This window comes from Eleutherodactylus coqui, chromosome 5 (assembly GCF_035609145.1).
Source record: "Eleutherodactylus coqui strain aEleCoq1 chromosome 5, aEleCoq1.hap1, whole genome shotgun sequence".
Classification (NCBI taxonomy): domain Eukaryota; kingdom Metazoa; phylum Chordata; class Amphibia; order Anura; family Eleutherodactylidae; genus Eleutherodactylus; species Eleutherodactylus coqui.
Window position 1 is genome coordinate 18,031,664 of NC_089841.1, and position 15,875 is coordinate 18,047,538.

The following is a 15,875-nucleotide window of genomic DNA, read 5'->3' on the forward strand; positions in this document are numbered from 1 at the left end:
TCCAAAAATGAAAAATTCCCATCCCCTCTGTGCAATCCTATCGCTTCAGATGCAATTGTACAAAAGACGAGGATTTCCACAATCAAATTCCCATCATCCTAGGAATAAATGGAGCCGATGAAGTTTCCTGACAGCGGAACAAGTGAGGCCGGGTGAGCCGTCATTCTTTATGCTTGTGGGGAATACAATTAATTTATGGTTTTGATTTCTCCCTTTCCTCCTAAGCTTTAGGGCTTTTACCCGCTAGGATTTTTTAATGCTGCGATATCGCTGCGTTTATTTTACTACAAATGTCAGTGGGACTTTCCAATGTTAAAATCGCAGAGCACAAAAATCGCAAGTTTGTTCTTCTGCGATTTTAACACTAGAAAGTCCCATTGACATCTGTAGTAAAAAAAAAAAAAAAGATCGCAGCGTTAAAAAAACTCTAGTGGGTAAAAGCCCCTACAGAGAGGTTTTGTGAATAAAACCAGCATTTCCACACTTGGTGCATTATTACTTTGTCATGCTGGTGTCATTTATATAGAATGTTATCCATTACCACAGATTCTGATTGCAGCGATACAATAAATAGTAACAAAACATAGAAACATAGTAAATCCACGGAGTTCAGCCTATTACCCCAATATTGATCTACAGGAAGGCAAATATACCCAATGAAGTCTGTTAGCCAGATCAGCGATCCCGGGATCACGGCCCCTCTGAAGCAAACTAGTGACTATAACTGAGAATCTTGTTGCACTCAAGAAAGCTGTCCAGGCCCCTCTTGTACTCTTCTAGTGAACAACACCACATCATCAGGCAGAGAAGTCCACAGTCTCACTGCTCTTACAGTTAAGAACCCTTTCTATGTTGTGTAGAAACCTTCTTTCCTCTACATGTAGACCTGGTAACAGTCCAAAACACTATTGCCTGTCCGGGTATAGCTGATATGCAATCTATTACGCCATGCTTCCAGCTGACTTGGAGGGCTTTGCCAGGCCTGTGGCCGCCACTGGTGCTCATCAGCTCCTTATAACCACCCAACGGAATCCTGATGGGCTGCTAGCAGCGCCCCTCACTGACTGACTATTGCCTCAGCATCTAGAGGAGCGTGTGGCAAAGACTGAGCTTAGTGAATAAGGGAAAGCCCTTTGTGGAGGTCCCATTAAGACCAACCACCTACACCTTTCCAACTCAGCTGAGCTCTTAGTCATGGCTTGTCAGATGTCAAGTGATCCAAGAGGTTTATACATAAGTGGTAACTTGGAAGATCCGGTCCGGCACAATAGTCCATATCAGGGAGCGAACATTTACATTCAGTCACCACAGAAAGTGAAAATGTAAATCTGAGATCGGGCAGATATTGTCAGAACAAATACATAAGATCAGACTTAGAATTCACGCCTAACGGAACCCGGGCACACAACTCCATAATCCAGGAAACTCATGTACCAATAGTTTCCTGTGCCAATCCCCTCCCCGGGAAGGAAATGGCTATAATGTACAAAGAAGCCATATTGTCTGAATGACATAAAAACATTTCATCCAAAACCATTCAATATGTCTTCTAAGGGTTAATCCTCCCTCTCAGTGAGGTGATTGGCTCAGAAAACCTTTCCTACGTGAGTCTTACTGGATTATGGAGATGTGCGCCCGGGTTCTGTTAGGCTTGAAGTCTAAGTAAGATCTTATGTATTCCTGTTGGCAGTATCTACCTGATCTGTAAATGTTTGCACCCTGATATGGGCTATTATGAAATCTGGTGTGTTCAGCTAATCTGAGTGTGAAACATGTAGGGGGTTGTTTTATTGGGCTGTGCGCCCCAAGTTGTATAGTCCTGTATAAATAAAGTCTGATATGTTACACTGAAGTTGTAGCACCTTTCCCATGTGATCACAGCCGTACATTACTGTGTGCGACTCTTCCTAGTATATGACCCTATAGTGATGAGATGGAGGGGAGACGCCCTTGCTGGGCTCAGTGGTGGAATACCCTTGTTACTCACTACTTATACACATAATCGGTACCAGCTCTCCCTCATCTCCATCAGTTCTGAGGAAACATCATCTAAAGGAAGAAGAAAGATCGGCCCAAATACAAACATGTAAGTTATATGTATCAGTGTGAAATATTCTATGTACACGGCTGATATAAAGGTGGGTTATCTGGATTATATTTGTTTCAGGATTACAGATGTTTATTGGTAATTACATACATTTCTTATTCATCACTTACTGCTCTGAATTGCTTCCCTTTTCTTGTGTATGACATGTCACTTTACTTTTTATACCTTTTTCGTAGTTCTCTCTGGTGTGAACCTTTTGATGTCGCAGTAAAAGTGATTTGAGAGTAAAACATTTCCCACATTCTGAACAAGAAAATGGCTTCTCTCCTGTGTGAGTTCTCTGATGTGTTAAAAGATATGATTTGCGAGTAAAACATTTCCCACATTCTGAACAAGAAAATGGCTTCTCTCCTGTGTGAGTTCTCTGATGTTGTAAAAGATGTGATTTGCGAGTAAAACATTTCCCACATTCTGAACAAGAAAATGGCTTCTCTCCTGTGTGAGTTCTCTGATGTGTAAGAAGGAGTGATTTCACTGCAAAACATTTCCCACATTCTGAACATACAACCGGTTTCTCTCCTGTGTGAATGTTTTGATGGTCCTGTAAATGTGATCTGCGAGCAAAACATTTCCCACATTCTGAACATACAAAGGGTTTCTCTCCTGTGTGAATTCTCTGATGTGTAACAAGAGCTGATTTCTGTGCAAAACATTTCCCACAATCTGAACATACAAAGGGTTTCTCTCCTGTGTGAGTTCTCTGATGTTTAACAAGGAGTGATTTCAGTGCAAAACATTTCCAACATTCTGAACAGGGAAACTGATTCTCTCCTGGGTGAATCCTCTGATGTTTAACAAGGAGTGATTTCAGTGCAAAACATTTCCCACAATATGAACAAGAAAATGGCATATCTCCTGTGTGAGTTCTCTGATGTGTAACAAGAGATGATTTCCGTGTAAAACATTTCCCACAATCTGAACAAGAAAATGGCTTCTCTCCTGTGTGAATTCTCTGATGTGTAACAAAGTCCGATTTCACTGCAAAACGTTTCCCACATTCTGAACAAGAAAATGGCATCTCTCCTGTGTGAGTTCTCTGATGTTTAACAAGATATGATTTCCGTTGAAAACATTTCCCACAATATGAACAAGAAAATGGCTTCTCTCCTGTGTGGATTCTCTGATGTGTAACAAGGGCTGATTTCACTGCAAAACATTTCTCACATTCTGAACATGAAAAAGATTTCACTCCTGTGTGAATTCTCTGATGTTTAACAATGTCCGATTTCACTGCAAAACATTTCCCACATTCTGAACATACAAACGGCTTCTCTCCTGTGTGACTTCTCTGATGTCTAACAAGGTGTGATTTTACTGCAAAACATTTCCCACACTCTGAACATACAAACGGCTTCTCTCCTGTGTGAGTTCTCTGATGTATAACTAGGAGTGATTTAACTGCAAAACATTTCCCACACTCTGAACATGAATATGGCTTCTCCTTTCTGTCAGCTCTTTGATGTTTTCTCTTTCTGTGACATTTATTCTGCTTATCAGTGTGTGATGGATCAGAAGATGGGGCCTGTATAAGAGAATCAGATGATGGATCTTTGCTGTGAAGGGCTGAGGAGATATCTGGGATAATGGCAGGTTCTTCATATGTATCTTGTGTGATACCACAATCCTCTGCGTTACAATCTGCAGATATCAGACGTCCCTCTGAGCTCCCGGTACCGTCATCTGCCAAGAATAAAGTTGAATTTTTTTCATATTATATATCTTAAAATGATTCTGATATTTTATAACATTTCTATGCAAATAACAAGTCATGTAGAAAAAGGTAATCATCATCAAAGGCCGCCTGCACACGGGCGGAAATCCCGCCGTGGGATTTCCCGCGGGATTTCCACCACTGAAAGTTTGCATAGGAGTGCATTACAATACGCACTCCTATGCAGACGGCCGCGGTTTGGCCGCGCGAAATCTCGCGCGGCAAACAAACCGCGGCATGTCCTATTTTTGTGCGGGGCACGCACTCACCCAGCCGCCGGCTCCAGTCTGCGCATGCGCCGGCTGCGCGGCAGCCGGCACATGAAAGAGCCGGGGCCGCCAGGCGCGGGTGAGTACGCGCTCGTCCCTGCAGGCTCTCGGGTCGGGTCCCGCGGCGAGAATTCTCGCTGCCGGATCCGACCCGCTCGTGTGCAGGCGGCCTAAGGGTGCTTTTACACAGTGGCTAGAATAATCACTGAAAAGAGCCATTACAAACAACTGTCTGTCCATGTAAACACGAGTCCTGACAGAGCAAGTGAGGGAGGATCATTCACTTATAGAAGTCGCTTGGTTTGCAGCTCACTTAACCACCAAGCGATTGTAAGTGCAGAAAACATCACCAAAAACTACAGCTGTGAATCGGGACTTACAAGTAACTAATTCTGGTTTTCATCAACAAGATGGGGGTCCTGGGGGGGTCTGAAAAAGGGTCATGAAGAGTAACTTGCAGCAGAGTCCTCCACAAGCCCCGGGCTCCTGTCCCCGGTAGATCTCCGAGCCCAAGCTACAGGAATACTATATTCCATACAGATGGAGTTCGGCCATTTCTGCACCAACATTAGTTTCTGGTTTTCTATAAAGAACGCATATAAAATCTCCCATGAAGCCGGATGTCAGTAACACACGGTGTGCAGCAAATATAGAACTGCTCATCTATAAGACAGCTTGGTACATACGGTAATTCTATATTCTGTCACCTCAGACCAGGACTAGGCCGGGGCAGGGAGGCATTCTGAGTCTCGCTCTGGGGCCCCATGGCTTCTTTGTATGACCCTGGAGCCTATACACTTCATAGTTCCCTGTCATGCTGCAAAATAAATTCTCTGGGGCAGAAAAAGTTTATTGTAACCAAAAGGAAAAGACCCTTCACAGAATAGACATATACCTAAAATGTATCCTTTATTAGTATACATTAAAATGTTATTGGCTACAAACACAGACTGCAGGTTCTTACAATAACCAGAACCGCAGTCAGAACAATTAACGGGATTAGATGACAGACCGATCAGAAATCCGCTACTGTCACTAAATCACTTATCTGTGAGCATAAACCGCTACCATCTAGACCTCACATATACAAGTCATAGATGTACAGATGGTTTACATAAATGCACTACCATCAAGACTTCTCATGTAAGGGTCGCGGGTGCGGCAGAAATCTCTATAGAGTTTGATTTTGAGATGGAATGTCAATTGTAACCAGGAAATTATTCCTATTGGGTCGGTTCAGTTCGACACGTTTCTCTACCGATAGGGTAGTTCCTCAGGAACCGCTATCCCTCTGCACTAGTATCACAGTGCCTTTCTTTCCAGTGCTATAAATATTAGATGATTATGCAATTTTCCTGAGATCTCAGCTATATCCTGTATACCAAATACAGGCAGCTGGGGAGATAGAGAAAAATGAGTATCAATTAGAGATGAGCGAGCACCAAAATGCTCGGGTGCTCGTTACTCGGGACGAAATTTTCGCGATGCTCGGGTGTTCGTTTCGAGTAACGAACCCCATTGAAGTCAATGGGCGACCCGAGCATTTTTGTATTTCGCCGATGCTCGCTAAGGTTTCCATGTGTGAAAATCTGGGCAATTCAAGAAAGTGATGGGAACGACACAGCAACGGATAGGGCAGGCGAGGGGCTACATGTTGGGCTGCATCTCAAGTTCACAGGTCCCACTATTAAGCCACAATACCGGCAAGAGTGGGCCCCCCCCCTCCCAACAACTTTTACTTCTGAAAAGCCCTCATTAGCATGGCATACCTTAGCTAAGCACCACACTACCTCCAACAAAGCACAATCACTGCCTGCATGACACTCCGCTGCCACTTCTCCTGGGTTACATGCTGCCCAACCCCCCTCCCCCCTGCGCGACGCAGTGTCCACAGCGCACACCAAACTGTCCCTGCCCAGCCTTCAGCTGCCCTCATGCCACGCCACCCTCATGTCTATTTATAAGTGCGTCTGCCATGAGGAGGAACTGCAGGCACACACTGCAGAGGGTTGGCATGGCTAGGCAGCGACCCTCTTTAAAAGGGGCGGGGCGATAGCCCACAATGCTGTACAGAAGCAATGAGAAATCCAATCCTGTGCCACCTCCATCAGGAGCTGCACACGTGGGCATAGCAATGGGGAACCTATGTGCCACACACTATTCATTCTGTCAAGGTGTCTGCATGCCCCAGTCAGACTGGTAATATGTACCTTAACAGTAACCGCGTTGGTGGTAATGTGGTGGTGACTGCGGACCTAGTAGCGCGGTTTTATTTTGTTGGTTTTCGGAATGTGGCCAGGATTAAGTGGGCCGTGGCGGGGGGATGGTGGGGGGGCTCTCTTGTTGTGTCGGTAAAGGTGAAATTCTTGGACTGCCACCAGACGAACCAATGCAAAGGCATTTGCCAAGAATGTTTTCATTGTTGGAGGAGGAGGGGGATGTTTTTGAGGCACTACGTGTCCTCTCCACGTGTCCATGGTTATATGCACCTTAACAGTAACCGCGTTGGTGGTAAATGGCCTCGCCGCCATCATGTCTTTGGGAAGCCTCTGTTTCCACACCCCAGAGACATACCATTAGCAGCGGTATAGGCAGAGCCCATAATTCGTAACATTTCAGCCGTAGCATTGGGACAGGCCCCACTAACATATCACTAGCAGCATTATAGGGGGAGCACAGTATTAGTTCCATTTCAGTAATAGTAGCACTCAAGACAGGCCCCAGTAACAATTCCGAAGCAGCAGTATAGTGGGAGCGCAGTCTTCGTTCCATTTCAGTAATAGTAGCACTCAAGACAGGCACCAGTAACAATTCCGAAGCAGCAGTATAGGAGGAGCATAGTCTAAGTTCCATTTAAGTAATAGTAGCAGCCTACACAGGCCCCAGGAACAATTCCGAAGCAGCAGTATAGTGGGAGCGCAGTCTTAGTTCCATTCCAGTAGCTGCAGTATAGCCAAGGCCCAAGTTACATTTATGTAGCTAAAGTGTAGGCCAACCCCACACACCTTTCTGTACCATGAGTGCAGGCGAAGAACATAGAAATTGCTATGATTACACTGTAGGTGAGGGCCCAAAAAAATTGGTGTACCAACAGTACTAATGTACCTCAGTAAAAATTGGCCATGCCCAACCAAGATGGCAGGTGAAACCCATTAATCGCTTTGGTTAATGTGGCTTAAGTGGTAACTAGACCTGGAGGCAGCCCAGTTTAACGAAAAATTGGTTCAAGTTAAAGTTCCAACGCTTTTAAGAGCATTGAAACGTATAAAAAATTTTTAGAAAAATTATATGAGTGAGCCTTGTGGCCCTAAGAAAAATTGCCCGTTCAGTGTGATTACGTGAGGTTTCAGGAGGAGGAGCAGGAGGAGGAGGAGGAATATAATACACAGATTGATGAAGCAGAAATGTCCCCGTTTTGGATGGTGATAGAGAACAATCCTTCCATCCGCGGGTGCAGCCTACGTATTGCTTAGGTATCGCTGCTGTCCGCTGGTGGAGAAGAGAAGTCTGGGGAAATCCAGGCTTTGTTCATCTTGATGAGTGTAAGCCTGTCGGCACTGTCGGTTGACAGGTGGGTACGCTTATCTGTGATGATTCCCCCAGCCACACTAAACACACTCTCTGACAAGACGCTAGCCGCAGGACAAGCAAGCCGCAGGATACCTCCAGGGCATACAGCGCTAGTTCAGGCCACGTGTCCAGCTTCGACACCCAGTAGTTGTAGGTGGCAGAGGCGTCACGGAGGACGGTCGTGCGATCGGCTACGTACTCCCTCACCATCCTTTTACAGTGCTCCCGCCGACTCAGCCTTGACTGGGGAGCGGTGACACAGTCTTGCTGGGGAGCCATAAAGCTGTCCAGGCCCTTAAAGACTGTTGCACTGCCTGGGCTGTACATGCTGCTCGATCTCCGCACCTCCCCTGCTACCTGGCCCTCGGAACTGCGCCTTCTGCCACTAGCGCTGTCGGATGGGAATTTTACCATCAGCTTGTCCGCCAGGGTCCTGTGGTATAGCAACACTCTCGAACCCCTTTCCTCTTCGGGAATGAGAGTGGGAAGGTTCTCCTTATAGCATGGGTCAAGCAGTGTGTACACCCAGTAATCCGTAGTGGCCAGAATGCGTGTAACGCGAGGGTCACGAGAAAGGCATCCTAACATGAAGTCAGCCATGTGTGCCAGGGTACCTGTACGCAACACATGGCTGTCTTCACTAGGAAGATCACTTTCAGGATCCTCCTCCTCCTCCTCCTCCTCCTCAGGCCATACACGCTGAAAGGATGACAGGCAAGCAGCAGGGATACCGTCAGCAGTGGGCCAAGCTGTCTCTTCCCCCTCCTCCTCATCCTCCTCATGCTCCTCCTCCTCCTCCTGAATGCGCTGCGATATAGACAGGAGGGTGCTCTGACTATCCAGCGACATACTGTCTTCCCCCACCTCCGTTTCCGAGCACAAAGCATCTGCCTTTATGCTTTGCAGGGCACCTCTCAAGATGCATAGCAGAGGAATGGTGACGCTAATGATTGCAGCATCGCCGCTCACCATCTGGGTAGACTTCTCAAAGTTTCCAAGGACCTGGCAGATGTCTGCCAACCAGGCCCACTCTTCAGAAAATAATTGAGGAGGCTGACTCCCACTGCGCCGCCCATGTTGGAGTTGGTATTCCACTATAGCTCTACGCTGCTCATAGAGCCTGGCCAACATGTGGAGCGTAGAGTTCCACCGTGTGGGCACGTCGCACAGCAGTCGGTGCACTGGCAGATTAAAGCGATGTTGCAGGGTGCGCAGGGTGGCAGCGTCCGTGTGGGACTTGCGGAAATGTGCGCAGAGCCGGCGCACCTTTACGAGCAGGTCTGACAAGCGTGGGTAGCTTTTCAGAAAGCGCTGAACCACCAAATTAAAGACGTGGGCCAGGCATGGCACGTGCGTGAGGCTGCCGAGCTGCAGAGCCGCCACCAGGTTACGGCCGTTGTCACACACGACCATGCCCGGTTGGAGGCTCAGCGGCGCAAGCCAGCGGTCGGTCTGCTCTGTCAGACCCTGCAGCAGTTCGTGGGCCGTGTGCCTCTTATCTCCTAAGCTGAGTAGTTTCAGCACAGCCTGCTGACGCTTGCCCACCGCTGTGCTGCCATGCCGCGCGACACCGACTGCTGGCGACGTGCTGCTGCTGCTGACACATCTTGATTGCGAGACAGAGGTTGCGTAGGAGGAGGAGGAGGGTGGTTTAGTGGAGGAAGCATATTCTGGTTTAGTGGGGCCCGCAATTCTGGGGGTGGGTAGGACGTGAGCGGTCCCAGGCTCTGACTCTGTCCCAGCCTCCACTAAATTCACCCAATGTGCCATCAGGGAGATGTAGTGGCCCTGCCCGCCTATGCTTGTCCACGTGTCCCAAGTTAAGTGGACCTTGCCACTAACCGCATTGGTGAGGGCGCGTACAATGTTGCGGGAGACGTGGTCGTGCAGGGCTGGGACGGCACATCGGGAAAAGTAGTGGCGACTGGGAACTGAGTAGCGCGGGGCCGCCGTCGCCGTCATAGCTTTGAAAGCCTCAGTTTCCACAACCCTATACGGCAGCATCTCAAGGCTGATAAATTTGGACGGTTAACAATTGAGCGTGCGGGTGCGTGGCGGCGTACTTGCGCTTGCGCTCCAACACTTGTGCTAGCGACGGCTGGACTGTGCGGTGCGAGACATTGGTGGATGGGGCCGAGGACAGCGGAGGTGAGGGTGTGGGTGCAGGCCAGGAGACGGTAGTGCCTGTGTCCTGAGAGGGGGGTTGGATCTCAGTGGCAGGTTGGGGCACAGGGGGAGAGGCAGCGGTGCAAACCGGAGGTGGTGAACGGCCTTCGTCCCACCTTGTGGGGTGCTTGGCCATCATATGTCTGCGCATGCTGGTGGTGGTGAGGCTGTTGGTGGTGGCTCCCCGGCTGATCTTGGCGCGACAAAGGTTGCACACCACTGTTCGTCGGTCGTCAGGCGTCTCTGTGAAAAACTGCCAGACCTTAGAGCACCTCGGCCTCTGCAGGGTGGCATGGCGCGAGGGTGCGCTTTGGGAAACAGTTGGTGGATTATTCGGTCTGGCCCTGCCTCCACCCCTGGCCACCGCACTGCCTCTTGCAACCTGCCCTGCTGCTGCCCTTGCCTCCCCCTCTGAAGACCTGTCCTCAGTAGGCGTTGCACACGAGGTGGGGTCAGTCACCTCATCGTCCTGCTGTTCTTCCTCAGAATCCTCTGTGCGCTCCTCCCTCGGACTTACTGCCCTTATTACTACCTCACCGATAGACAACTGTGTCTCATCGTCATCGTCCTCCTCACCCACTGAAAGGTCTTGAGACAGTTGCCAGAAGTCCCCAGCCTCATCCCCCGGACCCCGGGAACTTTGCAATGGTTGGGCATCAGTGACGATAAACTCCTCTGGTGGGAGAGGAACCACTGCTGCCCAATCTGAGCAGGGGCCCGAGAACAGTTCCTGGGAGTCTTCCCGCTCCTGAGCATGTGTCATTGTAGTGGAGTGAGGAGGCTGGGAGGAAGGAGGAGCCGCAGCCAGAGGATTCGGATTTGCAGCACTGGACGGCGCAGAACTGTGGGTGGATGATAGCTTGCTCGAAGCACTTTCTGCCATCCACGACAGGACCTGCTCACACTGCTTATTTTCTAATAAAGGTCTCCCGCGTGGACCCATTAATTGTGCGATGAATGTGGGGACGCCAGAAACGTGCCTCTCTCCTAATCGTGCAGCAGTCGGCTGCAACACACCTGGCTCAGGAGCTCGGCCTGTGCCCACACCCTCACTTGGGCCTACGTGTCCTCAGCCGCGTCCACATCCTCTAGGCCTACCCCTACCCCTACCCCTCAGCATGCTGTATTACCAGTGATTTCCCAGCCAGGAAATAAATTGGCGCAAGCCTGCAGCCCAAATAGAATTTTTTCCCTTGTTTTTCAAAGGACAAGCCACACTGCGTGTATTTAATGAATACTACTAAGTTTAATAACTGTGTTGTGGCCCTGCAAATGTGTCACAGAACTGCAGTGATACAAAGTTATTCGCTACAGCAGATCAGGGATTTCCCATGCAGGAAAGAAATTGGCGCAAGCCTGCAGTAAAACGTAGCTGGCTGCGTCTGATTTTTTTTTACGTTCTGCACGCAGCACACACGTACCCAGAGCCCTGAGGACTGTCAGAGGCAGGCGAAATAGAATTTTTTCCCTTGTTTTTCAAAGGAAAAGCCACACCGCGTCTATTCAATGAATAATATATGTCTTCTGGCCCTGCCTACACAATTCTATCCCTGTAGTATTAATGCCGGGTGCAATGGTCTGCACAGCTGGTTTTGAGAAAAAAAAAAAATGCAACACTGCTAACAGCAGCCTGGACAGTACTGCACACGGTTAAATGTGGCCCTAGAAAGGACCGTTGGGGTTCTTGAAGCCTACACTCACTCCTAACACTCTCCCTGCCTAACCACCACTTCTGTCCCTATTGCAGGGCGCAATGCTCTGCAGATCCAATTTTGAAAAAAAAAAAAAATACAGTGCTAACACAGTACTGCACACTATTAGATGTGGCCCTAAGAAGGACCGTTGGGGTTCTTGAGCCTACACTAACTCCTAATGCTCTCCCTACAGCAGCTCCGGCACCAGCAGCACTTTCCCTCAGCTAACTCACAAGGCATCTGAGCCGAGCCGCGGAAGGGGCCGATTTTTATACTCAGGTGACATCTGATCTCCCCAGCCACTCACAGCAGGGGGGTGGTATAGGGCTTGAACGTCACAGGGGGAAGTTGTAATGCCTTCCCTGTCTTTCAATTGGCCAGAAAAGCGCGCTAACGTCTCAGAGAGGAAACTGAAAGTAATCCGAACACTGCGTGGTGCTCGTTAAGAGTAACGAGCATCCCGAACACCCTAATATTCGCCCGAATATCAAGCTCGGACGAGTACGTTCGCTCATCTCTAGTATCAATGTCCTCTACTCCGGGTATTAATGTGGAGCAAACCTTGGAAATTATGGTCTGTCAGACTTCTAATAAAGCCAGGTACACAAGAGGCTGGTGGACTTGCCAGCTCACACTCCTCAGTGCTGATTACACCCACTGGGGGATGAAAGAATAGACTCTCACTGAGCAATTGATAATGCTCTATTAGATATGTGATAAATAACTTCATCGCCCATCAGTACAGCCTCTAAGACTCTTTGTGCTCCATAGAATCCTTACAATAAATACATTCCCCTGCCTGCCTAATAGCTGCTAGGAGAAATAAAAGATAAATAGCGAATCAAAGATGAATAAAATGGCCCCTAACCCAGATGGTAGGTTGGAGGCATCAATGGCTGACAATTTACAGCTGCAGTCCCGCACGGTTTATGGGACATCACAGGGACTGCAGCCAATAAGAGCTCAGAGATTCATCTTAACCCCTTAGTGACGGCCCCATCGGCATTCTACGTCCTCAGTAAGTGGGCTTTAATCCTAGAAGACGTAGAAATATGCGTCCTCTTAGGATTAATGCCCACTTGGCTGAGGACGTGACAGCTCCATGCTGTAGGTGCCCGCAGGTATCCATCAGGGCAGCTTAAAGTACTCACCCGCCTTGATCGAGATGTTTTGCGGTGAATGTGTCCTCTGGGACCCGTCGCCGCTCTTCTGTGCATGCGCACCAGACGTATGATGTCACGGGTATGAGCAGAAGGCCGGGAGCCCCGGCAAATTCAAAATCTCCTGGCTACCGGCTCCTGAAGGTAGCCGGGAACCAGGAGATGTGAGCGGTCCCCTGGTCCGCGATCGCCGCTATCCAGTGGATAGCGGCGATTGCGAAAAAGTAAAAAAAAAAGTAAATAAAAGTTCCAGTTTCACCTCCCCTCATGGATCTGAAAATACTCACCTCGGGTCCTCCGCGATGTCCCTGGTATTCCGGGACCCGAAGTTCCCTTCTGCGCATGAGCGCCCGATGTCAATCATTGGGCGCGTGCACAGAAGGGCTTGAGCCCCGTGAAATTCAAAATCCCTCTGCTCCTGGCTGCCACGTGTAGCCAGGAGTAGATGGATGTCACCCAGCATGTGATCATTTAAAGTTTAAAAAAAGTGTAAAAAAGTTTAAAAAAAAGTTAAAAAAGCTTTCGTTTCATCTCCCCCCACAGATCATATCCGTGAGGGAGGATGAAATGACGTACGTAAGGCCCCTGGATTTATCCACGGACCTTACCCTAGCTTTTGCACACGCATCCGTCGCCAAAATGGCGGACGCATTCGCAAAAAAATTTCCCCGGGAAATTCAAAATCTCCCAGCTCCTGGCTACAAAACTTAGCCGAGAGCCTGGAGATTTCACGGAGGGCCGCATTGAGCGGTTCCTGATCACGTGTTCGCCATTTTCCATAATCTTAAAGCATAAAGAAAACAGGTGGAACTATATATCCTATCAAAACTTTGTACAGTGTGTTTGGACATATTTAAGATATTACAGTTAAAAATGTGAAAAAAAGGACAATTTTTTTTCAAATTTTTTCCAATATTGGTACTTTTAATAAATACACACAAATTATATCGGTCTATTTTCATAACCTAAATGAAGTACAACGTGTGGCGAAAAAAACAATGTCAGAATCACTGGGATATGCAAAGCCTTTACGGAGTTATGCTATGTTGAACGACGCATGTCAGATTTCCAAAATTTGGCTCCGTAACTAAGGCACAAACAAGCTTCGTCACTAAGGGGTTAATGTGAAACTGTACAAAGGCTTTCCTGACACCCAGATAGGTGATATCAACGGCACAACTTTCATCCACTACTTCTGTGAATGGGAATACATTGTGGCTTGTAGTTTGACCCCCCCCCCCCCCCGCCCCGACAATCACAAGCAGTCCAAACTAGCCCGGCTTCATGTAACTGTAGGGTCACAGCAAACTGCGATACAACCGTACTGACGGCCATTACATCCCAATGAGAAGAGTATTGTGGCCAGAGTCTCCATGTAGCCACAGCCGTACTGGTGACCCCTTCACCAATTTAGAGGGGTTGCACGAATTACCAATATAAAACTTAGAGAACAATAAAGACAGACAATGATGTTTTATTGGCCACCATCACTCACAAGTCCCACCAAGCTGGATATCCACTCTGTAGATACAACCTAGCAGCTCTTACTGGTGATGCCAGATACCTCCTCCTCCGGTCCTGCAGGAACTAAATACAAAGCGGAGGAGCTAGTGGGGATAGTTGGGGGACGGGATAGCATGGGCCAAGGCACCTCTCCAGCCCTGCACAGCCGACGGCTACTGTAGCAGTAGGGCTGGTGGAGCCGAGATCTTCTGTGGACACATTCCATTTGATATAGTAGTCATCCGCAATATAGTCGCTGACTAGTGTCACTGTAGACCGGGTTGCTTACATATCAGCAACTAATGAGGCCGCCTGCAGACGACCGTGTCTAATCCTGCTGCGAGAATTCTCGCAGTGGGACCCGACCCCCTGCAGGGACCAGCGCGGCTCCGGCTCTTTGATGTGCTGGCTGCCGGCCAGCAGGCACATGACGGAGCCGAGCCGCCAGTCAGGGAGTGACATTTCTGTGCAGAGCTCACAGAGCCCCGCACCGAAAAAGAGCATACTGCGATTTGTTTTCCTCGCTGCCGTCTGCATAGGATTATTCTTTCTAACACAATCCTATGGCAGCTTCCACGGGTGTAAATTCTACGGGAAATCCTGCTGCGGAATTTCCGCCCGTGTGCCGGGGGCCTAAATGTGTACTGGTGATATGTAGGCCTTCTGATTATACTGACTTTAATCAACAACTGTGTAGTGAATGGCTCTACTAATACAACTAGCACAGTGTCCTGCCTGGCTCACACCCCACTTCCTGCCTACAAGCACCAGGGGCACATGCCCCACATCACCCCTCCACAGCTATGATCCTAAATACATCCATTACCTGGTGATGGGAGCGGCTGGCGGGTCTCCATCATGGCCTCCTTGTACAGATCCTTGTGTCCTTCTAAATACTCCCACTCCTCCATGGAGAAATAGACAGCGACATCCTGACACCTTATAGGAACCTGACAACACAATATACAGTCATTACCCAGAAGCCTCCAGTGCTGTTACTGTATAATGTCCCAGCATTCCCTGCAGCATCACCTCTCCAGTCAGCAGCTCAATCATCTTGTTGGTGAGTTCTAGAATCTTCTGTACATTGATGTCCTCGTGTATCAGGGGGTGAAGTGGGGGCCCCATGATTGGGCTCAGGGGTCTTCCCCATCCATCACACACAGGGGCCCGAGAGCCATCACTAGAGGTCTTCTTCACTACTGTGTAATCCTGTATATGGAGAGACATTTATAAATATCACTGCAGACATTTCCAGAGTCCATCACCTCTCCAGTGACATCATCAGTCATTACCATAGATAAGCATGACATATGACATCACCAGAATCTCTCCTCTCTACAGTGACATCATCTGTTATTACCATAGATAAGAATGATGTAATGTGACATCATCAGAGTCTCTCACCTCCCCAGTAAGCTGGAAGAGTATCTCTAGGGTGAGGTTGAATACACTCTCCGCCATCTTGTTTCTGTTGTCCTCCATCTTTGATGAATGAATCCTGTAGGGACCTGAATGGAAACAATATGAACCAATGTAAAAACCACAAAAACCAACATCTCCAAGTTCAGCTGCCGGTATTTTGAGGGACAAGTAGGATTTATAATAGCAGCATTTAATGTGGGAGAACCTTAGAAATACTTTATTAGGAATTCATTTAATAAGAAATTTTATAAAAACATTTGCTGGAATCCT

General features: G+C 48.3%; 1 protein-coding gene across 3 annotated transcripts in view; it reads right to left on the reverse strand.

The window, feature by feature from the left end:
- LOC136628981 (zinc finger protein 585A-like) overlaps positions 1-15,875 on the reverse strand; it is a 380,809-nt gene that overhangs the window by 71,510 nt on the left and 293,424 nt on the right. For 2 of the 3 annotated variants that reach the window (XM_066605057.1, XM_066605056.1), the window contains 3 exons: positions 15,588-15,691; positions 15,213-15,392; positions 15,007-15,130 (listed from right to left, as the gene is read on the reverse strand). In XM_066605057.1, the coding sequence (XP_066461154.1) occupies positions 15,007-15,130; positions 15,213-15,392; positions 15,588-15,691 (408 nt within the window). Of the gene's footprint in view, positions 1-2,133; positions 3,788-15,006; positions 15,131-15,212; positions 15,393-15,587; positions 15,692-15,875 lie in introns of those variants that run through there. The other variant, XM_066605059.1, reaches the window with a different exon arrangement.